This window comes from Ambystoma mexicanum, chromosome 1q (assembly GCF_040938575.1).
Source record: "Ambystoma mexicanum isolate Mex_15411 chromosome 1q, UKY_AmexF1_1, whole genome shotgun sequence".
NCBI lineage: Eukaryota > Metazoa > Chordata > Amphibia > Caudata > Ambystomatidae > Ambystoma > Ambystoma mexicanum.
In genome coordinates, this window is record NC_090922.1 from 1,095,360,313 (window position 1) to 1,095,385,199 (window position 24,887).

The 24,887-nt window shown below is 46.3% G+C and overlaps 1 protein-coding gene across 3 annotated transcripts in view; it reads left to right on the forward strand.

The window, feature by feature from the left end:
* BTBD8 (BTB domain containing 8) overlaps positions 1-24,887 on the forward strand; it is a 2,362,893-nt gene that overhangs the window by 224,859 nt on the left and 2,113,147 nt on the right. For all 3 annotated transcript variants that reach the window (XM_069641787.1, XM_069641786.1, XM_069641785.1), the window contains exon 3: positions 3,649-3,815. In XM_069641787.1, the coding sequence (XP_069497888.1) occupies positions 3,649-3,815 (167 nt within the window). The remainder of the gene's footprint in view (positions 1-3,648; positions 3,816-24,887) is intronic.

Consider the following 24,887-nt stretch of genomic DNA (forward strand, 5'->3'; position numbering starts at 1 on the left):
AGTAGTGCGAATACTGCCTCTCCTGGGGGTGGTGTGACCTCCATACATCCACAAACCGAAATCATCCAACAGCGTGTGCAGTGCTCTAGCGGCTGGGGTGGGTCTATCCATTTTACCATCTGACCTATCTACCCCAGGGTTTAACATGCAGTTGATATCTCCTCCCCAGATCACCGCCCCTCCCAAGCACGTACTGAGTTTGTTGCATAGGGTTCTAAAATATGCCGCTGTGTTTTGGCTCGGGGCGTACGTGTTTATGATGCTCATCTCCCTGTTTTCCACCAACCCTCTCATCATGACCATCCTCCCGTCTGCCTCCACCGTGGACTGTAACAGTTGGAATGGGACATGTGGCGCCACCCAAATGATCACTCCCCTGGCATAGGCCGAATATGATGCCCCACCACAGTCCCCCTCCATTTCTTCCGTATAATCTCCATCTTGTCTTGCATAAAATGAGTCTCATGCAGCAGGGCTATGTCTACTTTCTGTCTGCGTAGGTATAGCATGACCTTATTCCTCTTTTGATAACTATTGAGCCCTCTGACGTTCCAAGTAATTATTTTAAGATCCCCCATGGCATATCAGGGTCCCTCTCCTCCCATCACAAGTGCAGTCGATGACCAAGTACATTTCCATTCTATGCAGGCTTGTTTCCCAACATAAACTTCCCCAAACAACAAACACTTCAAACTTCCCAACCTCCCTCCCGCCTCCCTTTCCTGCCCCAACTCACTCCCCTCCATTTCCTCCCGCCCCAACACCCTACCCAACTGTTGCCCAGCTCCATCCCTGGATCTCAGGCACCCCCGCATCTAGCCCTTTTCTGGCAATTGCCTTTACTCACGGCTCAGCAGGGTGAAGTCGCCCTAATGGCGGCCCTACTACTCTAACTCCTGGGAGTAGGTCGTTTCCATCTTGCCACTCCCGTTTGCTTCCATGTGAGCGCGCTTAGTGCTACCCAATTTACATTCAAATTTTATATTCAAGTCCAACAAGTCCAAATGTCTCTTATTGCAATTTTCACTGTTATCTGTCCTTGTCCCGCCCCTGTTACCCATGCGACAATCCTTTTATTTTCCCCGGGCCCCCCTTCTCCATCCTTGTATCCTACATAATGTGACTCCCTCACTTATCATGATCCTCATGATCTTGCTTCTCGCCTTGTTCCAGACAACCCTTCATATCCAGCCATGCCGTCGCGTCCTCTGGGGTGTCAAAAAAGTATTCACTACTTTTGTGAAGGACCTTGAGCTTTGCGGCATACAAAAGCATCTACTTGATTCCAGCCGTACGCAATCTCCTCTTGATCGCTACATAGCTATAACGCTGTCTCTGCACCAACATGGTGTAGTCGGGGTATGCTGTGATGGTTGCAGATGCCCTTTCGATCGTTCCACCTTTGCGAAAGTACTCCAGGATCTTCTTTCTGTCTTTATAGTCAAAGATCTTTGCTATTATCGCCCAAGGGGGGCTCCAGGTCCTGGTTTCCTCATCAGGGCCCTGTGCGCCTGTTCGACAGCAAATCCTTGTTAAAGTTTGTCGGCTCCTATTTCTTGCAGGATCAAATTCTCCACGTAGTCCGTGGGGCCCCGACCATCCTCTCCCTCTGGTAGGCCGACCATCCGTATGTTGTTCCGTCTCATTCTCCCTTCAGCCTCCTCCACGCGGTTCTCCAAGTTGGCGACCTGTTGCTTCAGTATGTGGACTTCCTTTGTGTTGCTTGTGCTGGTTTCCGTATTGGTTGTCACCGCACCCTGTAGGCCACTTGTTCTTTCAGCCAGCGCTCTTACATCTTGTCGCAGCAGGTTGACCTCTAGCCCAACTGCATCTATTTTGGTTTCCAAAGAGGTTCTTAGGTCCTCCATCACTGTCCCCCACAAGGCTTTCAACTCCGTAATGGCTGTTAGGATCAAGTGATCTTCTTTTGTCAGGGATATTTCGGCATGCGCGTCTGCTGCACCCTGTACCGGGGTGGTTGGAGTCTGTTGCGGCTTGGCAAAAATGTCCATAGTGGGTTGCTTACTCTTGGTCTTGCCTCCTCTCACCGACATTGTGCAGTCCTGCCTACGTACCGGGGCCCAGTTTTTCTGTAGCGTGCGGTTCCAGCTTCCCCGTTCCTCCTCCTCCGTGGTTGTAGCGTGCTGCGGCACCGCCAGGCCTATATGTCTCTTGCGCCTTATCATGGTCCACTTTCTGGGGGTTACACCTCACGCTCTCGAGGTTAGTCTGTTGCAGCACACGAGCGTCGTGAGCAGCTCGTGCACCGTGTTGTGGTCCGCTTCTCCTTCCAAGTCTCTACAGGTCCCCCACGCCGGGTGATCGAGTGAACCCCTCAGCTATTCGCCCTGTTCGTGGGGCTATTCGGGCCCCCTCTTTCTTCGTCTTGCGGCCGGGCCTCTTCGATGCCAGACGTGCAGTGTAACGGTGTGTCCCACTGGTTCTATATTCCCAGTGCAGTTCTCTCAGCCGCAGTTGCTTCCGCTTCACATTCCACCCGCTGCGCTCTCCCTGCCAGCCTTCGTCCGCCGTGGGTCTGCTGGGCCTACCTCAGCCTCCTTGGTTCTAGCGCGCCGGCCATTTTGTCTGGGGTGTCGCACCGCGGCCACAAACTTTCAGTTGATCTTGGAAATCTTCCTGTAGTCATCAAGGACTCTGCTCTCCATCAAACTTGCCCCACGCATTGACACATCCAATAGTGTATTTCTGAGCATGATCATGCCCTTTTTAGCTTATTTTCACGCAGGATCATATCGGATCGTCGGGAGTAGCTCTGAAGAGACGTCCTACTCCATGGCCCTCTAGCCACGCCCCCTCTGCCTTGTTCATTCTTAATGCTGTCTCTTCGCTCCCAGTTACTGATGGTTGGAGAATTTCCCACAAGTATGGAGAAAAAGAGACTTGGATCAATGAGTTTAACACTGTTGTAACTAGTCCACAGGCCCTTTTTCCGCATAATACCTTCGCTCCTCTCCACATAATAAAATCCAATTGAAGGCCATACATAGCGCCATGAGAAAGTCTAGCGTTGGGTTCCAGTGAAGGGAGCAGTGGGCCTGGGTAGGACACACTTCCAAACCCTGTGCGCCCCTAAAGTGGAATGCCTTAATTCTTTTAAACCTATACTTCAACCATAATGGATTCCTATATAAACTGCCAATATGGGGCAGAAGGGGAATATTAGCTAGAAGTGTGCAATAGACACGCAGTAATGAACTCCTACTTTCTCTGCTGTGTTCTTCCTTCCCCTCCCCTACTAACTCCTTATTGTGCCTCACAGTTACATCCCCTTAATATCACTGATTAAATCATTAGCAGCCTCATATCAGTCTTTGTCCACAGGCAAGACCCTATAAAGTGCTTCTTTTATTCTCACTGGTGGATGAACAAATGGATACATTTATAGCAATACATAGGATAACAAACTGAGATTATGTGCTTCTTTAAATCCTCGACCTTATATTTTCTAAAATGTCACAGGCAATGTGTGGCACTTATTAAAATCTGTTCTACCCATTTCACCCTTCCGGCTGCCTTGTAAAAAAAAACTCTTCCTAGGCGAGTAATTGTGGAACTGCTTCCTCGTTTGTGTGTGTTGTTTGTTTTAGCTTTATGTAATCTACAGCAACATCTTTTCTTTTTTCTTAGCATTGTGTATTCTTCAGAGAGAGATATCAAAGAGGTTGAAGAAGAGCTGTTAAATGCAATTCAAAAGGCATCTGAAACAACAGTCAAACATATTTCGTTGAGTAATGTCAAGAACAAAGAAACATCAAATGTTCAGTACGCTCAAAATGTGGTGTCCATTCTGCATGGTAAGAGAACGATTTTGTTTTCAACAGCAACTGTTTTTCTTTTTCATATTTCTTAAGCCGATTTGAGCCTGTTTCCAAATGTCCTTGTTGCTGTTATCTAGTGTGGCAAGGTCCACTGCCTGGATTTAGGGACCACTTTAAGGAAGGCATGGTATAAAACAGTGAACACAGACACAAGTGATCACAGTTCAAGGGTGTTTATTGAACTTCAATGGGTTGGTTGTACGCCTATCTACACCTCAAGGTGGGAGCAAGCTATGACCATCAAATTATAATAACGCAGTGCTAGTCGGGTCTGTCAAAATAAAAGGGCCTATTCTAATAAACCTATTGCCTATCCTTTTTTTCTAAATACAAAATGGTGTGGGACAATAGTGTATCCAAAAAGAAAAGTGTTCTAGAAATAATGTGTCGGGATAGATGGGGGTGCGTGGCTAGCTGAGTTATTGTGAGCTCCTGCCTGATCTGTTAGTATCCAGCATAAACAGCAGAACCACTGCGTCGGAACAATCCTGAAATGTGGGTAAACCTGAATGAACTATAGCAGAGCAACTTCCTCCTCCAAGGGACTGCTCGCTACATTAGAACGCTGCAGAGAAGCCCCGCGAACGTTGGAGGCGGACCCCCAGAGACAACTCAAGATGGTGACCAAGGTACAGTGACCGTGGCTTTTGGAGGAAGAAATGCCGACTCCAAATAAAGCACCAATGGCGTATGTGTACCCCCTGCAGAAAGGAAGCACACGAAAGGCAGCTTTCTTAAAAGCAAGGTGAGCAAGCAGCATTAGACTAGAGGCGCACCACATAAGAAGCTCGATATAGAGCCGAGGCTTTGACTGCTTGCACTGGGCTCTACTGAGGATTGCCTGCCCCCCCAAAGTACACCGGCAGAGCTTACAACAGACCATTCTCGCATCGGTAATATAATACAGCTGAGTCCGCAAACTCGTGTAAGCGAGTCAATTGAACAAAAGGCACGCAAGCCAACTTATTACACAAATGTAAGCCTCAGACCAACCTAAGATCCTTCCTATCGGCCGGATGGCCAAAAGGCCCCAAGAATATCTTAAAACATTGTTCTATCCAAGAGTGAAAGTTCTTGAGATAAACTTGAGGGGATACACCAGGAGCCCTAAAAATAGCAGCTGGTGCCTAAAGGACATAATGGGTAGTAATCCCCTGAAATCCTGCGCCACGGAAACGTCCACCCTACATCTGGCCAATTAAGAAAAAGGCAGCCAAAGGGGCGTGGCTAGGCAGCATGCCATGCAGTCGTGTTGGCTGGAAGTTCCGCTGCAGGGTGCCCTGAATGGCGTGATATTGGCACTTAATGACAAGATCTCCCTGCGATTTTAAGGAAGTCTGGCTGCCCACGATGTTAGGCGACCCGAGGGCGAAAACCAAAGTGAAACGGGACCTGTGGCTTCCATCCCGCTGCCTCTGCAAACAAAATGGCGGTGCGCGCCAATGAAGACACAGGGTGACCCTCTGCAACAAACAAGCTGTGTGCCTGCTGAAACAGAATGCCTGGTGGCCGCACCTCAACGATCACAGGAGCTTTGTTCTCCCGAAGTCAGCAGAGAACTGCACAGAAGATAAACAGGGGAGCGATGACCGGTGCGTTGAGAACTGAGGAGAACTGCGCTGGGCAGTGAAGATGGGGAACGCAGACAGCAAGCAGGTTGGTCTTGAAACGGAATACCCGGTGCGGTCTCATCGTGTTGAGCGTAATTTCTGGCCTCAGCTCCTGCTGGGGGAGGGTGTGATGGCGGCGAGCTGAAGCGGAAAGGCGATAGAGCGAGCTCGCTATAGAGAGGCACAAGCGAACCCAGCGTTTACCGCTCACTGACCGCCAGGCTAGGGTTGGGCTGTGTCTGGACCACGCGCCGTGCTGCGGCAGAGGCGCACTGGTGCATCGGCAGGCTGGCGATCCACCGCACGGGCGAAGCCAGAGTCCCGGTGGATTGGAACACCTGGCGCCTGTGCCTCATAATCTGAGCCGTCCCACTCCTCTGAGGCCGGTAGGAGACAACGCGGTGGAGAAGCCAGCGGGTGGCGGCCCTGAGGACCTGAGCGGCCGTGCTGGACAGCGGGATCACGGTGCGGGGGTCTGAAGCTCACTAGTGGGAGAAGTGGGCGGGTGAGGGAAGGAAGAAGACCAGGAGTACAGCCCCTTTCTTGTTCCCTGCGTACGATTCAATTGGCACTACGCCGTAGGCAGGACTCTCAAACAGCGCGAGGCTCGCCAGAACTGTCATGCTTTCATTGCCTAGCCCTCAATACTTCCGCGGCTCCACTGAGAAGGATTACCCACGCAATGGCCCCTGATGCTGATTTGTGCCTGTCGGAAAGCATGTGTTGCGAGGCAAATTGAGGACCCTCATTGACCCGGGACATTTGGAGTATGCAACACCAGCAGTAGAAACTTAGTAAGCAGGGGCAATAGCCATAGAAGGCTGCAGAACACGCCACAACAGGCCCCGTTCCCTCTGAGGCGGCTTGGATCATAGGGGGACCCCTTGCCCGGTTAGTTCAATCCTCCACAATTACATGCTGACCACTCTCACCGTGTCTCCAAACAATACGAAGACGCGCCGCTGGCGCTTAAAGCAACCCACATACGAACTTTCGGCAATGCCTAAAGCAGCAAGGAAGGGGAAATCACACGGAATCAAGGCCTTCCTAACACCTCAGCCAGCAACAACCCCACAAACACAAACAGTGGAAGCAGACATCCATCCGGCCCCCGTAGCGTCAAGGCTCCCAAACATGGCACTCTCCAAAAGTTACCTCGAAGAGCTGTTGAAATCCCTCGAGCAGGATATCACACAAGAAATTAAATTAGAGATCAAAACCTCCAAGGACTCTCTGGCCCGCTCACTCGTCAACCTAAATGCCCATCTTGGGGGTCTTGAAGCCAGAGTCAACGAGCTGGAAAACATAAAATGTGAGCAAACGCATGACAGCGAGGAATTTACAGAAAGAGTGAGGATTATTGAAGAGCATCTAGAAGACATCTGGGCGAAGCAGGCAGACCTTGAAAATAGGTCAAGGAGGAATAATGTACGTCTCCGGGGAATCCCTCGGCATGTCCCGGACCAGGAATGACCTGACTATGTAAGTGCTCTGTTTAAGTCCCTACTGGGCCTCTCGACCTCAGAGGCAATGATACTGGACAGGACCCATCGTGTATACTCTTCTGTCCAGCAAAAGCGGAATCTACTGCCGGACGTCCTCACTCGGGTGCATTTCTTCCGCCAGAAGGAAGAAATCATGGCGGCGGCCAGGAAGTCGGAACCAGTACAGTTCCGTGGGTCAACACTAAAACTATTCCAAAATCTTTCCCCATACACCCTCGTGAGCAGCAGACGCTTACAGAAGGTGACGACGTGGCTGCAAGCTAAGAAGATTCGCTACCGTTGGGGATTTCCATGCAAACTGATTTTCAACCTCCACAACCAGCACTACACCATCGCACCATCGCTTCAGAGGACGACGCAAAAGACTTAATGGCAGAAACAAATAACGCTGCCACCCCAGAAACAAGGCCCCAGGAGGTGGTAAATCTGGATCTACACCCCATGCCAAAAGATAAACAGAGGAAGCCCAGGGGATGCAGCTGCTGGGACGACCCCCTCACCAGGGAACGGAAAACCAGGAATGCGCAGACCTGCAACAAATAGCTGTCTGCCCCACCCCGCACCAGGAAACGGTCTGGTGATGTCTCGCTGACCGTAAATAACTGGCATATTCGGATCGGGGGAGTTCCATGCGGTTCCTCGAGAGCTGGCAAAGTTCTGCTTTTCTTCGGCTCAAGTACTATAATGAGAAACACATATCTTTGACAGCCTTACTCCACATCAAGAAACGGGAACCACATAATCGCTGAAAGCCTGGCGGTTGTCTGCTGCCCCGAGACCTCCCTAGGGTGTTGGATGAGGGGGCCACCGCTGACCCTCTGAGCAGCTCAATCGCTACAATGGGGAATCGCCCAACCGAGTTGAAGGTTGCCGGAAGTGTCGGGTAGCAAGGACATTTCTGCAATTGAGACAGCGCAGGTAATGAACCTATAGTCTGTGTGGTGCCGCAACGATCTCCCTGATCGATCTACTCCTCAACAGGACCTGGAAGCCATGGAAACTGCTGAGAGGCTAGCATCCACCATCCGCCCCGAGTCATCCTCAAACCCTGATGGTGCGAGGATCATTACCGACTCGCCGAATGGGCAAAGCACTAGCCATTTATGAACTAGGAGCGGAAGCAGAATCTGCCCAGCGGGGAAGAGCGTTATACTGAATGCCAGACAGCAACTGGAACTCACAGAGTTCAGGAATCATGAAGGATAGCAATGTTTGGGCGCCCTGGGTGGATTGCGCCCGTTATTGACGGTTTGTCAATGTTGGTTAAGAAAACGGGGCCACTAGGAGCCTCATCTACAACGGTTTATATGGTTTTTCTTGTTTGTTTTACTTTCATGTTGTTTTCTGGGCACACTACCACTAGGCCTGTTTTATGGGCCCACACATACCCTGCCATTCATAAGCCATGGAGCAACTCTTGGTCCTTGGGGAGGACCTTCATCTGGGCCACCTTGCCACACCGCCATGCTACTCCATATCGATACACAAATGTAATATGCGAGTTTGGGAGAACCGGGGGGACTTGGAAGAGTCCCTTACCTCGGAGGAATAATGTCATTCAGGATGTCACAAAAGCTTGCACGATCTCAGAATGGCGATCCTGGACATGAAATGTATTACCCTCAACTTCCAAGGCTTAAATTCCCCCCTAAAACGCAATGCATTGTTTCACAGATTAGCAACGCTTGATTCTGCACTCTTGTTCCTCCAGGAAACCCACCTCCGACCCGCAGGCGAGTTTTGCCTTAACAATAAGCTCTACCCCACAAAATGTTGTGCCTCTAGTGACCTAAAGAAACGTGGGGTTGCCATTCTGGTGCGCATGGTCATCGTTCTAAAAGCGCTGAAGGTGGTGCGTGATGGCGTGGTAAGGTTTAACTTGGTGGTGTCAACGCTGTGGGGACGCAAGGTGACCCTGATCTTTGTATGTTCCAAACGTTAATCAGGATTTATTTTTTGCTTCGCTGTCTTAGTCCCTAATGGAACACGCAGAGGGAGAACTAATATTAGGCAGAGACCTTAACGCTGTCATCAACCCCTTATTTGATAAGACGCTGCCCGCAACGGCCAATGATAAGAAAAATGTCATAGCCCTTACCACACTACTGCAGGAGCATTCACTTATTGAGGTATGGCGGTTCTTCCACCAGGAAGAACAGGAATATACCTACTTTTCGGCTGTCCACAGAGGATTCTCTAGATTAGATATGTTCTTTATTTCTGATACGCAGATCCCCCTGACAATAGATATCTAAATACTCGCAGAAACTCTCTCTGACCATGCCCCCCTGGCGACTAAATGATCTCTTAATGGAAGACCCCCTAATTCGAACCCACATAGCGGAAGCCATAACGTTTTTTACTTCAGGGAGAACGATACTGGCAATGTGGGATATGTCATAGTATGGGATGCGGGTAAGACAGTAATTAGGGGACATTTTATTGAGCAGGCTGCACAGAGGGGAAGAGCCAGAAGGGAGCTACAGGCTCAACTAGAGGGAGAAACTTGCAGACTCGAGGCAATACATAAAGAAAAGGGATCCCAACGCTCCCTTAGGGATCTACAAATAGCAAGGAAAGCGTTAGAGGCACACCACACGGGAAGGGCAGCACACTACATGATGCTTACAAAGCAATATTTCTACACGAAGGGGAACAAAGCTAATAAATTATTAGCTTCTTTATTGAAAAAACAATCAAAACGAAAACGGATAGACGCCCTGCGGGACGATACTGGCAAACGCGTTTCCCCGGAGGACGGTGAACTCCACATTGTTGAGAGCTTATTCAGGGAACAGTCTGCCCCTCATGTCGCGGACTCACAAACCACCCAAAAATGTATATTAAATGCACATCTCCCGCAAGTTTCACAAACTCTCTGATCCCTTGGAGGAACCTATTACCGCTCATAAAGTCGAAAGAACCATCAAGTCCCTACCCCTCGGTAAGGCCCCGGCCCCAGACGGGTTTACAAATAAATGTTATAAAACCTTTAGTGCAGAGCTTATACCCCACCTTACGAAACTCTTTAACTTCTTATGGGATGCAGGATCTGTCACACAGACTATGGCAGAATCTGCCGCAACTCTTTTGAAACCGGGGAAAGACCCTACAGAATGCACGTCCTACCGACCTATAGCTCTACTCAATACAGACACAAAGATCTATAGTTAAATTATAGCTCGCCGTCTAGGTGAGGTCCTTGCGCTAATAATAGATAGGGATCAGACAGGGTTTATTCAAGGCCGATCTGCACATGATAAATTTCGTCGGGCAGTTGACCTGATAGCCTTGGCCCCTACAATCCTGGGCACCCTTTCGCTACTGTCCCTGGATGCCCATAGTGCTTTCAACAGCATGATGTGGGAATATTTGGGCCTAGTCCTAAAGGGGTTTGGTTTTGGTCTGAAGTTCTCCAGACTGATTCTCTCGAACTTTCAGATCCCATCAACTCAAGTCCGGGTCATTTCAAAGTGGTCCACTCAGATAGCTTTAGGTAGGGGAACTAGGCAGGGTTGCTCCCTATCCCTATTGGTGTTCGCAATGGCGATGGAACCTTTGGCCCAGTGGATCCACCTTCACCCGATGATCCATGGATTTGAATTTGGAGGGCAATGTCACAAAATCGTACTATGTACGGATGACATGCTTTGCTTCTTGTGGGAAGCTCTCAGCTCCCTTCCCGTCCTTATGGACTTGCTGGCCCAATTTGCAACGATTTCCGGATTCACGATAAACACTGCAAAGTCAATGGGTATGGACTTGTAGGAATCCCGTGCCACTTTATCCACTCTATAGAGTGCATTTCCCTTCCAATGGAGGACCACAGACATCACTTACCTGGGAGTGCGCTTGACTCCTACTCATGCAGGGCTGATGAAAGCCAATATTCCCAATCTCTTAAAGGAATCCAAAGATTCCTTACAAAGGTGGGCCTCAAAAGAGATACCATGACTCTGGCGTATCAGCGCAATTAAAATGTCCCTTCTCCCGAGACTCCTGTACATATTTCATGCCCTACCAATAATGATCCCAGAGCGGGACCTGCTCGAGTTACAGAAGGAAATGGGCCAATTTGTATTACGAGGGAAAAAACCTAGACTCCCACGCAGCTCCTCACGAGGGGGAAAGCGCAGGGAGGCTTGGGGCTCCCTTCAATCCTGCGGTACTATCGAGCGATCCAAATAGCCGCAATATTGAGTTGGGCAGACCCAATAGAATCACCCAAATGGCATGACATTGAGCAGACAACAACCCATCTCCCTTTTGAAATATCTTCCATTGATTCCAAGGGAAGTGTGTAACCAGCAGGGCCCTCTCCTGCCCACCACAACAACACACTCCGTTGCTGGGATAAGGCCTGTGCACAAAGAGGCTTCACATCAGGCCTTGGCTCACTCTCCTCTATCACACAAAACCCAGCCTTCACCCCAGGTCTCCAACCCAATTCTTACCGTCTCTGGTCAACGGGGAAACCATTAAGATTACGAGACCTTTATGATCAGAACATAGCCCTAACCTTTGAGCAGTGCAAAGAAAAATTCAAACTCCCAGAAACGGAGAGATTCAAATATATACAGCTTCGCCACTGGGTAACTAATCCGAGTGTAAGACAGGCAGCCACTAGGGCCCCACCGGGAATAGAACGAACAGCCCTAGAGGGTCAACAATCTCATAAAATAGCCACCTGTTCTCGTCTCCTGGAGAACGGCGTGGGAAAGGGAACTGGGGGGGTGACGATTACCCAGGAGTCCTGGCAAAGGATATGGGGTAGAGCCGACAGAACTTCACGCTGCACTACCGTAAGAGAAGGAGCCCTTGAACTCTGTTTTCTCTGGTACTTGTCCCCGCATAGACTGCATGCAATGAACCCGGACTACCCGGACACATGTTGGCAAGGATGTGGAGGTAAGGGCGACTTGGCTCACCTGTGGTGGTACTGACCTATCATAAAATCCTTTTGGCTGGAAATAAGATCCAAGATCAGAGATCTATGGCACCTTGCTTACCCACAAATCCTGTTGCTGGGCGACACTCCTGAGGATGGATGCTTACTGAGGTCTGGCCCTGGAACTGAACTGATCTCTCAGCTACTCGCGGCAGCTCGACTCACATCGGCCCTCTTTTGGAAAAGACGTGGAGGGTCCTCATATAGCGTACTGGTGGGTAAAAGTTTGGGAACTGCTGGGGATGGAAAAGCTTACTGCCATGAAGGGAAGTTGCCTAAGTTCTCCTGTATATGGGGGCCATTCCTGGAAAATGTAGCCAAAAGGGAACAGATGTTTTTCCAGCCAAGACTTGTGAAATTTCTTCTGAATCTGTGATAATGGACATGATGAATATGACTTGGACAGGGTGTACTTAAAGTGATATGATGAGTCTTTTTGTGTTTTTTTCTTTTCTTTCTTTCTGCTATATTTCTGGACTTGCATTAGTTACTCCTAATCTGTTCTCACGAGCATGATAGTGGTTTTATGAGAAACAGGTACACTGTTACTGAGTTAAAATCAAGTTTTGATGCCATGACACGTCAGTTGTTACTGCTTTATTACTGAGCTATATTATGTGATGTATTTCATGTTGATCGAGATTTCAATAAAAATTATTTGCTTAACAAAAAAAGAAAAAGGCAGCCAAGACAGAGGTCCTGAGGCCCAATACTACTATGCAACAAGTGCCTCTAACTAGTGGCTGGCGTCACTGTTGCGGTACAGTGAATCTGGGCGCACCACTACAGAGCACAAAACAAGTGAAATGCCTCCCAAAGCAGCTAAAGCAAAGAATAATAGTTACGCAAAAACCCTGCCACAAGAGTCTGCAGACAACATGGCGACAACACAGGACAAGGAGAACAAGGTTAACAACGCAGACAACCAAATCCTACTGGCCATCGCAGAACTGAAAGCCTCACTAGGCTCCAAGATAGATGCCGTCATAGTTGATGTTGGATTATTATGCCAAGATGTCCGGAAACTGTCCAAAAGGACCACGGAATTAGAAAAGAAACTAACAGAATATACAGCAGTGACCCAAGAAAATCACACCCAAATCTGCAGTTTGCAAACCTTGACTACACTTTTCAAGTTAAAAGAAATAGAGCACATTTCTCCGCAAAACAGGCTTACAATACAGGAATATATAGGGAGATTATTAATTTGATGATGATTCGAAATTTGGAACTATATATATGTGTATGTAACTAATACGTGGAAGTTTACACTGAAAATATACAATATGGACAGTGCAAAGGATTAAATGTATGAAATGAATACATGAAGAACCAGATGCATACAAAATTAATAAATCAAATCATATTGTTATAAAAATTGATTTTTTCTGGGGATCGCACGTTGTAAGAGTACCAACTACAAAATTCACATATTAGGTTTGATATTGTTTCAGCCACAATATAGGCACTCTATGTGCAGACCCTTGAACCTTAAAATAAAGCAGCACAAAAGATTTGCTCTAGGAGAGGAATGAAAGCTGACAGAGGCTGGAAAACCTGTTTTTCAAATGCTTAAAATACATGTTGATGTATCCAGCATGTCTAAAGGTCTGCAACAAGAACTGTGCCTATTCTTTGACCTCCCAGAAGAGGCGCAGATGTGGATGGAGAGGGAACGGTGGATGGACAGGGAACAGGTCAAACCCCTTATAGATGCACACCACCCCCCACCTAAACACTAAGATTCCTTCGGCGCAGGGGTAGCATACAATAGAGAATGGACCAAAGGATACCACACTCTGAACAATGAATAAACTGACAAGAGAGAGCTGTAGACCCCAGGACAAGCGTGTCGCTGACGCAGTGGACTGCCTTTACCGGCCACAATTGCTACCCAAGTTTGCTTAAGTTGCAGGACCCACTCTACGAACTTGACCACATTCCGGAAGACAAAGACCTGCCCCACGGCTCCTAACGACCCGTCCACAGAGTTTTTTTCTTCACAGAATGCTTGTTTTTGCGTTCGCCTGTTGCGCATACCCCTAGGGGGTCAGACCTCGAAGGCCAAAGATAGAAGTGGATATGCTTGAGCATGGACAGCGATGCTGGGTGATTGTTATTGGTTGGGGAAGTTGGGAAAATTACAAGGGAATTTGGTGTGCCTGTAATAGACACGAAGTCGCAAATTATCTTGATAATGCTTGGCCATTCCTTAAGAGTTAGAAATAGGTGCCGTCGGCTGTTACCGTACAAAAGGCCCAATTACCGGATATAGACATCAATGGTTAATTACATAAAATTACTTACCTGGAATGTCTGGGGATTGAATAATTATGTTAAAAGAAACAGAGTCCACACATATTTGCGCAGATACAAAATTGGCATAGCGTTGTTACAAGAGACCCACTTCACTGAAGAAAGACGAGCGATAATTGCTAAAAAATGGAAAGGACGTGTCATAGACTCTGTGTATTCAGCGTATGCGCACAGAGTAATGACTTGGATTGCACCTACAGTAACCTTTAAAGTGACCAAGTTTAAAACTGACGATGTGGGCAGTATGGCACTCATACAGCGGTTCTTAGAAAATGTTGGAACCTGCCTAGTAAAGACATATGCTCCCAACCATGCCACTGCGGCTTTCTTCCAAACATTATACCCAAGACTAGGCCCATACAGAAACAGAAACATTATATGGGCAGGGGGCTGCAATTGTGTCATGAACCCAAGGGTAGATAGATCAGATGCAAAATTCCAGAAACCCACCCTACCAGTCAGAGCCCTACAAAACACTACTGACCACATTTGATTTAGTAGATATTTGGTGAATCTTACACCCACACTCCAGACACTACTCGCATACCTCTACTGCACACGATGTCCAAACCAGGCCTGATTACCTTTTTTAAAATGTTTTACATTTTTTATTTGTAAGTGGTTATACATAGAACACCTTTACAAACATTACAACATAACTTAAGTTTCGGTCCTCTCTCAACATACTCCACATATAAAACATGCGTAATTAGGTAGGCTCAAGTACCCCAACCCCAAAAAGTTCCCTGAGAAGTATTGTCGATGTGCAAAATGCAAAAAACTTGTGTGCAAAATTAGCAAATGTGCAAATATGCTCTATAAATTATTACATACAAAAGTTGATAAGTTCCTAAAACATCAAACAGCATTTTAACAATTAAAAACTCTACAAACACATGTCCATGATAGATATTGTAAGGTATCTTATTTGACAGGGCTTTTGCTATCATGATTATTAGTTGGGTATGTTCAAAGGGACCAAATGATGATAAATATTTACATACAGTAATTTGAGCATGTGATACATTATTGAAGGAGATTGAGCAGAACAACCACAATATGCAAAATTATAACTAGTGTACATTTGTTGATAGGGATGATAGCTCATTCATTTTAGCCAGCAGCTGGGTGTGTGCCATTATCAAGGAGGTATTCTCCCCCCACATACACCTAGACCACAGCAATTCCCTAGCGAAGGTAGTATCTCCAATGTTGTCTTTGCCAAATGACGTCATTCTCACATCATTGAAGTAGGAACAATAAAGGACTAAATGTTTCAAAGTTTCTTAAGCACTAGTCATAGAGCAGAACCGTCATCATTCATTGTCTACTTTCACATTATTTTTCTGCCAGTGATGGATGCGCTCATAAGTGTGGAATTGGTTAAGTTTGATTCATAAAAACAAGGTACGAGCTTTATCACATAGAAAAGCACAGCAAGTACTTTGCTCCAGGTTTTATTTTTGGGAAACATGCGTATTCTTTCTATGACTTGTGTCATTAGTCTCAATAGTACATTGCCAATCATACTCGAAATGTTTCTTTTTGTCATGAGGCAAGCCAAGCCCGAGATCTTCACTGCTTACATTAATTCTACTCAGTAGATTCTTCATTCCTCATCCTCCCTTCGAATACTTACCAGAGATTTTGGGTTGGCCTCTTTCAACATATTGCCTAGGTCCTGAAACAACGAATTGTGAGGCGGCTTAAGCATACTTGCATAAATAGTTAGTTTGCGCCATTGGAACTTGGATGATAATGAGCTCAACCCTAACTCATGTCGTATAATAGAGTTGAAATAAAGACACACTTGAATAGGTTAGGGTATGCACACAAACACTCTCCTTTACCCCTAAGACCTTCTGTGTTCACCTGTGATTGAAAAAACACTGACTCTCGTAATCCGTTTTGAAAAAATCTTGGTTCTTTTATAAGGTTGTAAGGATCAACATATACAAGAATATGAGAGATATAGCATCCATTGATCATATAAAAAACGATACACCAATATACAAGTTGGATAGTACAATGGTTTCTGTAAAGAAAGAGATTAGTGACCTTTACTGTCAGTGTTTGTGGCGACAGTGGTTTACACAAAACAAAGAAACATTTGTGACAAGGAACAACATAATAGATAACACAAAATAATTGTTTTTGAGGACAGAGATAATACACTGTAGTTTAAACAATGCGTCTACACCAGGGTGTTTCAGCCGTCTATGTGGGCTCGTTTTGCCTCATCTTTCTACGGCCTTCTTCAGGACGGGATGCTGTATGAACAAAAAGTTTGTGCTGTGGGGGAGGGAAGGGAGAATATAGTCAGGGGATTGTTGGAGTGGACATTGATTCATATTGAATTAATCATGGACTGTGTTGTGTTAACTGAACACAGCTTAACTATCGGTAAAATTGTGGCCACAGGCACTCTGGAGGGGGTCCAATCACATCTGTGTGGGTCCCCGTGGATTTCTATCATTGAAAAAGACAAAGGATAGGCAAGATTTACTTTATGCCTCCTTACAAGAGTTATACTTTGGTGCACAACAGCCAAGGGCTGTTGCACGTGTACTTAAAAATGACGTGAAGAGGGGTATTCTTACCTCTGAGGCTGACTGAAGCCTCATTTCAGAGGTAACAATTGGACAGTTTGTCAATGTCAATTAGCTCTAATGCAGAGGCTTTTTGATGGGATTGGAGAGATATGTTAACCTTTAATGTGATGGACATGTGATCTCCCAAATTCAAGTTGTCTATGATGACAGGATCGCTAAAACCACATATCTTAGAAGAGACAAAAAAAGTAAATATAAGGGCTCATAGATCCTCGCTGCCAAGTGTAGGTGTGGTTGTTGTCTTCCATTTTGACTAATTGCATGTCCCAATCTGTTAAATAATCTGCCCATTGCTGTCCTCTCGTCATAGAGGTGGTGTAGTTGTTTGGTGTGTGTATGGGGTTAGATGAGTTTGTGGTGTTAAGACAGAAGGGGTTAAAGTCACCACCCAAGATAATATGATCGTGCAGGTGACGAAGGAATGCGTCTTCTAGTAAGGTATCTGCGTAAAGATGGTATTTATATTTAACCTAGCAGGATTCCAGTAGACACAGATTATAAGAAAGACTACGTTGGTTTTCCTGAGGGGACTCTGCTCAATAGCCAACAATTAATTCAAGCCTTCGCTCAGTGTGGTAAGGACTTTGCGATCCACTAAAACTGCAAGGCCACCCGCAGGTCTTCCTGCAGCACCACTCGTGGCTACTTGTGTATGTGTAGTGTATCCATTGATGTAAAAGGGCTGAAGTTTCAGTGTCGCCTGTATGAATATTACAGAAGGTTTGTTGACTAAAATCAGTGTACTGAGACAAGTAAATAAGTTTGGAAATCCACATGAGTTCCATGATATAATATTGAAGCCAACTTGGCTACGCTTTCACATTTTCTTTGTTCATTGATTGAAGGCTATTCATAAGTGATTCATGCCACGACCAGTCTTTAACTGTGCTTGCGATTGTGGAAAATTGATCAATCTGCTCCGCATTAGGCTGTCTAAGCGTAGGATCACAATAAGATGCTCCTGTGTCTTCATTTACAGTAGGTTCCTGTGTTTCTATGAACTCAGTTGCAGCCTCCACAGATTTAAATAAGTGAGGCACAAGACCCAGTTGTAATAAGTCTGATTTGTGTTCCCACTGCAATTTCATGATGATATGCGAATGAAAACCACAAATCATAAGATTATTATTCTTGATGGAAAGGGTGATCCAATCTGTCATCGGAGTTGATAGTTCTCAGTGGGGGGCTTTGTTTAAAGATATTAAGCATATATGTGCAATTTAGACTTCGGCTTCCGTTGACTAAGTGATTGCTCACCCAACTCATAATATTAGGAAGTTCAGTTGAGAGGACAATGGAAGACGAGTCAACCAAAGGCAACATGTTAGAATAGGATGACAAGTGACTGTCTTCCAGATCCCTGACTTCTTCAGTACTATTAGATTTTGGACACTTATTAGGAGGTGACAGTTGGATAGAGGCTGACCCCTTAGAGGAGGCTTGATAGTCGGCTTCTAGATTTAAATGATCTTTCATTGTTTTACAGGACGACTTTGCAATCTCCTGACTAGACATTTGAGTTGAGACAATGCACACAGCCTTTGCGTTAGTAGACGGTCCTGCACTAATATTGGAGTTGGATCCCCTTACTACTTGCATATTGTGGGGAAAAATGTGGATAGATGCAATTGTTTTTCTTTTTCATTATTCGTTAGGAGATGATAGGGGACTGCGATCGAGTCAATTGATTTGAGTTTTACGGACAAGACAGTTGGAGGATTATTGAACAGACCGGGGATCAAATCTAGTTCTTTGGTTTTGGGAACACGGGTGTCTGCTTGTGGCAGTTTGTCTTTGAGTTTGTAAACGTTCCCTACAATGTCAAGAAGTGTTTTTGATTCCTCGTTTAGTTGGTTCAAGTCAAGGAGCTCATCGTCGTTGGAAAGATTGACTACATTTTTTCATGTTTGACTTGTGACCATTGATTTTATTCGTTTTTTGGTTCTTGTTTTTATTCCCTTCCCTCCCCCCTCCCCAAGACTTTCTTGATTTTTTTTTCTTCCTATTTATTCTTCTTTTCTTAGCTTTTAGTTCGGCCCGCATCAATCTACGCGAAAAAATTGAATTGGAAGATTCATGTACCTCGTTAGTAGGAGAGGCTATCGTCTTTTCCGGCAAGTTTGATCCTGCCTTTTCATTATTGTCGATAATGTCTGTGAGCGGAGTGGGACTGTTAGGTGTGTCGAGTAGCGATGCTACGTTAGTTTCATTTGCTGCACTGTACTCCTTGCCTTGGTGCTGTGTTGCTTGCTGTTGATTATTTAAGTAAGTCATAATATCTGCTATTTTCTCTGCATTTAATGTGACTGCCTCGAGTAAAGTGTTGTTGGAGGCTTGCAATGTGGATTCCTTGTTAGAGAAAGCATCTCCAAAAGCTTCCGCATATGATTTATTTTGGCCTGCATGTGGTGCGTAGTTCTTCAATGTTTGTATCTCCTTTGAAAACTTCTCTGTGGTACAGATTTTAGATTGCTCACTCGTGATGGTTAGTATTTTGGTTGCCTCACACAAGGGAATTTGTTGTGCATGCAGATAGTCATGTGCATAAATAAATCCCTCCAACTTGTTGAGCTTGCCAATGTCGGATATGGATATTTTCTATATCTCGAATCTCATGATGGGTTAAATCGTGTCCCTTGTCAAGCAGATTAAGGATTCGTGTTAAGACCGGAAAGGAAAAGTTGTCCGATTCATTGAGGTCATGGGATTGCGTGCTACTGTTGTGCAGGATGCGCATGTTGACTTCAGAGCTGAGTTGATGTATGTCTATAGGCATCTCATTATGGGTAGTATCAGGATAGTTGCGGGACATTCTGTGATCTTTTGCCAGAAATTTGTTAAGAAAGAAGGTGAACTGGCAAAGGGGGTATCATTCGACCTAGGGTACAACATACCCAGGGACCCTGCTTGTTCGTGAGGATTGACATAAGGGTGATTATATAGACAGACTTCTTCTACGTCTGGGGGTAAGAGTGCGGCAGGTGTCGCAGGCCTAAGTGAGACTGACTCGCTTACCCAACTCAGCTTTTACAGCAGGACCCAGGATTGAGACATGCTGACATAGAAAGTCTTAATTTGTTAGTTAAGCTAAAAGGTAACAGTGGTGATTTATTAAAGTCTTCGTCATCCACCTCATGTAGCGCATAGTTAGTTGCCATTGTCAATGCAGAAGGGGCTGAATAAGTCTGGACTGTGACTGCAAATTGCATCGGACGTGAGCAAGCTATTGCCTCTGTTAAGTCAGCCTGGTGTCTGTGTGTAGATGCTACTGAAACAGCAGGTGTCTGCACGTCGGCGCTGGTTGGGCTGCATTCTGTTTGACACGATCATTAGTTTCCTGAGAGTGAGTTGTGATAGATGAGTCCATTTGGGGTGACGCAATCGGGTTGGGCAGATGTTTCCCACTCCTAAGTCCCCTAAGCATATTAGGCACTTGAGAGATAGTGTCAGAATACATGGGTATTGCAAGATCCAAGATGGCAGCCGGGGGAAGGAGACGTGAGTGAGTGTGGGACGCGCGCACCCGGAAGTGGCCTGCAAGTGGGCTGTTGTGCTGTTCGGGATACTTGTTGCCTGCTCCTCGTGGGACCTTGCGACCCGCATCTGTAAGAGGAAGCACCTGTGTATTGCTGAATCGTAACACGGAGGAACTTGGCTGAAACCGCATTACAAATAACTATTAGCAGGGACTTGTGCTGAATATTCAAGTGCTGGGACTTGTGGTGGGACTTTCACGTTATACTAGTTACAGTTTACCTTTTCTCTTTCCTTAGCGTTCTATTGATGCCCTGACTCCGCCCCCCTCTTTCACCCAGCCAGCCTACTAAACAGCACGGGTACGCGCACCCGGAAGTGGCCTGCAGGTGGGCTGTTGTGCTGTTAGGCTGTGAGGCTGTGATGGGTGTGGGGTAAAAATTAGAAAAGGGAAATACATTTTACTGATCCGTGATTCAGTGCATATCACAGACAGATTTTTGGAGCGCTTAATGTGGAATTTGACTTCAGCATATATAAAACCACGTGCATGAGAAACATTCTTTTTGACCTGAGTAATTGAAATAGGAGTCTTAGAGAGTTGCATAAAAACGCATGTTTGTTTGCCAAATAGGCAATCTTGTTTTTTGGCAAACAAATTTCTCATTGAGATAGCTGAATTGTGAACATTTGTGACAGTGAACTCTAGGGTAAATCTGCTGCATGCTGATATTTCACATTCTATTAATCAATACAAGCTAAAATTGTCAGGAGACTGGGGACCACCTTAACCACGACTACAGAAAACCTATTGGTAGACTCGGGGTCGCAGCATTTATCAGACGGTGAAACTGAGGAAAGGGTGCGGTCGGGTTAAGTGGAGCAGACACAGCAATCTAGCCCTTCTGGGCCGCAGGTCAGCACGGTTGGTACAGATTTAAATACTACCCCGTAAATAGTGCACCCAAATAGTTAGCCTTTATTCCACCTCTAACCTTTACCCTACATGAAGTAAATGATGTGGATCATAATGTTTCTGTTATTGCCATTTTAGGAAATGAGGATGCAAGCACGCAAAACCCCTCTTTGAGTGGGTAATTACATGAACAGTTTAATAACAACATTTCTGACTTGTTTTATGCTTGCACCAGCCATGGAGGCAGAACTAGGTAGGTGCATGAGACTCTCCTTGGGCCCTTCAACTCCCGTGACCCAAAGAAGGACGTGAATCAAAAATGTCTTTGTTTAATAACAGAATTGGAAATCATAGCCCCACACACATATCATCAAAGGTAATGCCTCAGAGTACGGCGAATAGTATTCCTATACCATATGACCATACGGATTAATTAGGCATTTATATGCCCAAGTCATGTTCGCCTACATCTGACTTAAAGATTAAGGCCCTCATTACGAGTATGGAGGTAATGAGAAAAGGAAGGCGGAACGGCATTACCGGCATCGTTAATGGGTCCGGGCCATTACGAGCCGACAACCCGCCAATGCCGCCACCGCCCATACCGTGCCCCTTCAAACCGGCATGCCCCTTCACGGCACCAATACCGGGATGCCGCTAACAGGAGGACATCACAAGTTACGTGGGCATGCACTTACCGGCATCCCGATAGCGGTAATTAGGGGCTGCAAGACGGCGGCAATACAGGCATCGCGGACCACCCACAAATAGCAACCTGCAGTGCAGGCAACTGCCACAGGTGCACACAATCACCACAGGTGGAGTCAATGGAGCCTGTCCCAGTACAAAAGGAGTACACCCACACATCACACCCCCTCCTGCACCACAATGATCCCACTAGCTTTTGCAATCATGGGGCTGGAGGATATGCCTGTACTGCTACAACAACAGCAACAACTACAGCTACAACAACAGGCAGCACAGAGGAGACGCAGGAGGAGAAGGAGGGTGAGACAGGCCCAGCAAGTTCCACCAGTGCAGCCAGTGGTACCCCGTAGGCAGCCACCAATCCCTCTCATCAGACCCAGTCTATTCAATCTAACCCCTGAGATGATCCACACCCTGTACCGGTTGGACCGGGACACCATCACCACCATAGTGGGCATGATACACAACATCGTCAGCCTGATAGAAATCCGCACTACCATCCCCCCCTCTACTAAAAGTGGTGTCTGTGCTCCACTTCCTGGCCACATGCACCTACCAGCACACAGTGGGCCAGCTGCATGGCATATCACAACCACTCTTGTCCCGCATGCTGACCCAATTGCTTGATGCCCTCCTGAAGCATGGAATCATCCACATTTACCTACCACGGACTAGCCAGGAGCTTGCTGACACCAAAGTAGGCTTCCATGCACTGGCAGGCATGCCCAATTGCGTCGGTGCCCTCGGCTGCACTCATGTAGAATTGGTGGCCGCTCATGCCAAAGAGGTGGTGTACCTCAATCGCAAGCAATACCATTCTATCAATGTGCAGATGGTATGTGACTCCAGCAAGATCATCACACATTTTTGCGCCTGATATCCCGGATCCACACATGATGCCATGGTGCTGCGTAACTCCACGCTACATGGACCGACATGCTGGACGACGTGCCTGGCTGCTGGGTGAGTTGCCTGACTGGCCCATGGCAGTACATCGGGGTTGTGAGGTGGGGGGGGGGGTGCATACTCCACCTGGGTGGGATTGGGGGGGGGTGCATACTCCACCTGGGTGGGAATGGGTGGTGAGTGGACCATGCACTCTGAGCTAAAGAATGTTGATCTGAACATCCCAACCCGAACATGACACATCAATGCCATACATAAGACCAATGCCATACATCAATGAAAACATGCAAGACGCACAAGCAGGCCATATTGCAGTACTCAATGCATCAAATCAATCTGTGTGCATACATACAGGGACATGTGCATGTCAACACCAAATAGCAGTGGCTATGGCCGTGAATCCTAAAGGTGTCAGCTCAGATTGACTCACACATAATTCTTTGTGCTCCCATGCAGGCGATTCATACCTGTACCCGTGTCGTGATTGAGCAGACCTTTGGTCTGTTGAAGGCACGGTTCCGCTGCCTAAGCAGGTCTGGTGGAGCACTCCTTTATGGCCCTGAGAAGATGGCAAAAATCACCATGGTCTGTGTCAAGCTGCACAACATGTGCATCCGGAGAAATGTACCACTGCCACCTGACATTGACATGCATGCACCGGGTGAAGATGATGATGAGGATGATGATGGAGGAGAAGCAGCACCCCTGCCAGTACGTGATGCACAAGATGGCCGTGCTGTACGCCAATCATTGATTGACGAGGGATTTTGATGGTTATGTGTCAGTGCTACACCATGCGAAAGAAGTTGAATGAACTCATCCAACTAAGTCTGGCGCTCACCGTGAGAGCTCTTGGGGAGCTCGTTCGTTTATTTTGATATACGTTCGTGCAAAACTAAATAAAGGTTTTGAACCAACTGGAAGTTCGTGTGCAACTTAAAGGTAGATGTCCAGAGCGGAGTTAGCAAAAACTCAAAATTGGTCTCATAAATAGTTCTTGAGTCACTAACTGATGAACTGCTAGGTATTTATCAGGCAAAAAGCAGACTTGTTAAATTTTTCGTATGGTTGTTTTAATGCCAATGCATTTCGGAGCGAATCTCCTTCTTCAGGGCGTTAACCATACTGTTCAATTCAATTAATTCTTCAGTTATAACCAAATATCATAATTAATAAACAAACCAAAAAGTTTCAACAAAATGATACATTGGTCCCATGTGTGGGAAATCACAAATCAAATAGATTTCAGAAAGAAAATTTAGACATCACATAAATGCATGTATATCAAAGGTCACAATCTGCCATTTTGGAAATGATGAATCAATATTTATAAGTAAATGAAAATATACATACCCGATAAAGGTAATTCACAACAGTCAGAAGATGAGGTTATTAGGAGGAAAATAACAACATGGTATCTTTGTTAGATAAATATTCCTTAATGGTTGTGCAAATAAACTAACAAATCCACAGTGCTATACATGTCTGAAATAAATTTCAGTTACCTTCGTTATCTCCTGTGGTGCCTGGAGTGCAAAACTCTCTGCATTCAACAGTTCACCCGCCAGTAATCTAAACAAAAATAACAAATGCTCAGCAAATTGCTATCATTAGAGAAAACTTGTGCGTACTATTAAGCTCCTTAGAGCATAGAATCAAGGCTCACCCGTTAAAGTCTTTCAATCTGTGGCCGTTTCTGATGAACTGTAATTCTACAGCATGGAGACTGTTCTAGCGAGCCAGCGTCGCGTAGCGAAGCACTGACCAAGCTTGTATGCGGGTTCCTATGGCAACACTATTCATCGTGTGCTATCACGTGGCTTCTGGCCTACGTAGCGACGCCTCGCGTCCCGGGTCCCCATGGAAACAGGGAGACAGGACGGTCACGGTGTCCATATGAGTAGGTTCTTCCTCTGCTCATTATGATCACGAAACCATTTACATTGCTGCAGTATTGAGCGTTAATCTAGGGATGTACTTAAGAATGTCATAACGCTTGGAGTAACACTTATCAAACATGTATGCAAGTTCCTATGGCAACCCCGTTCAGCAT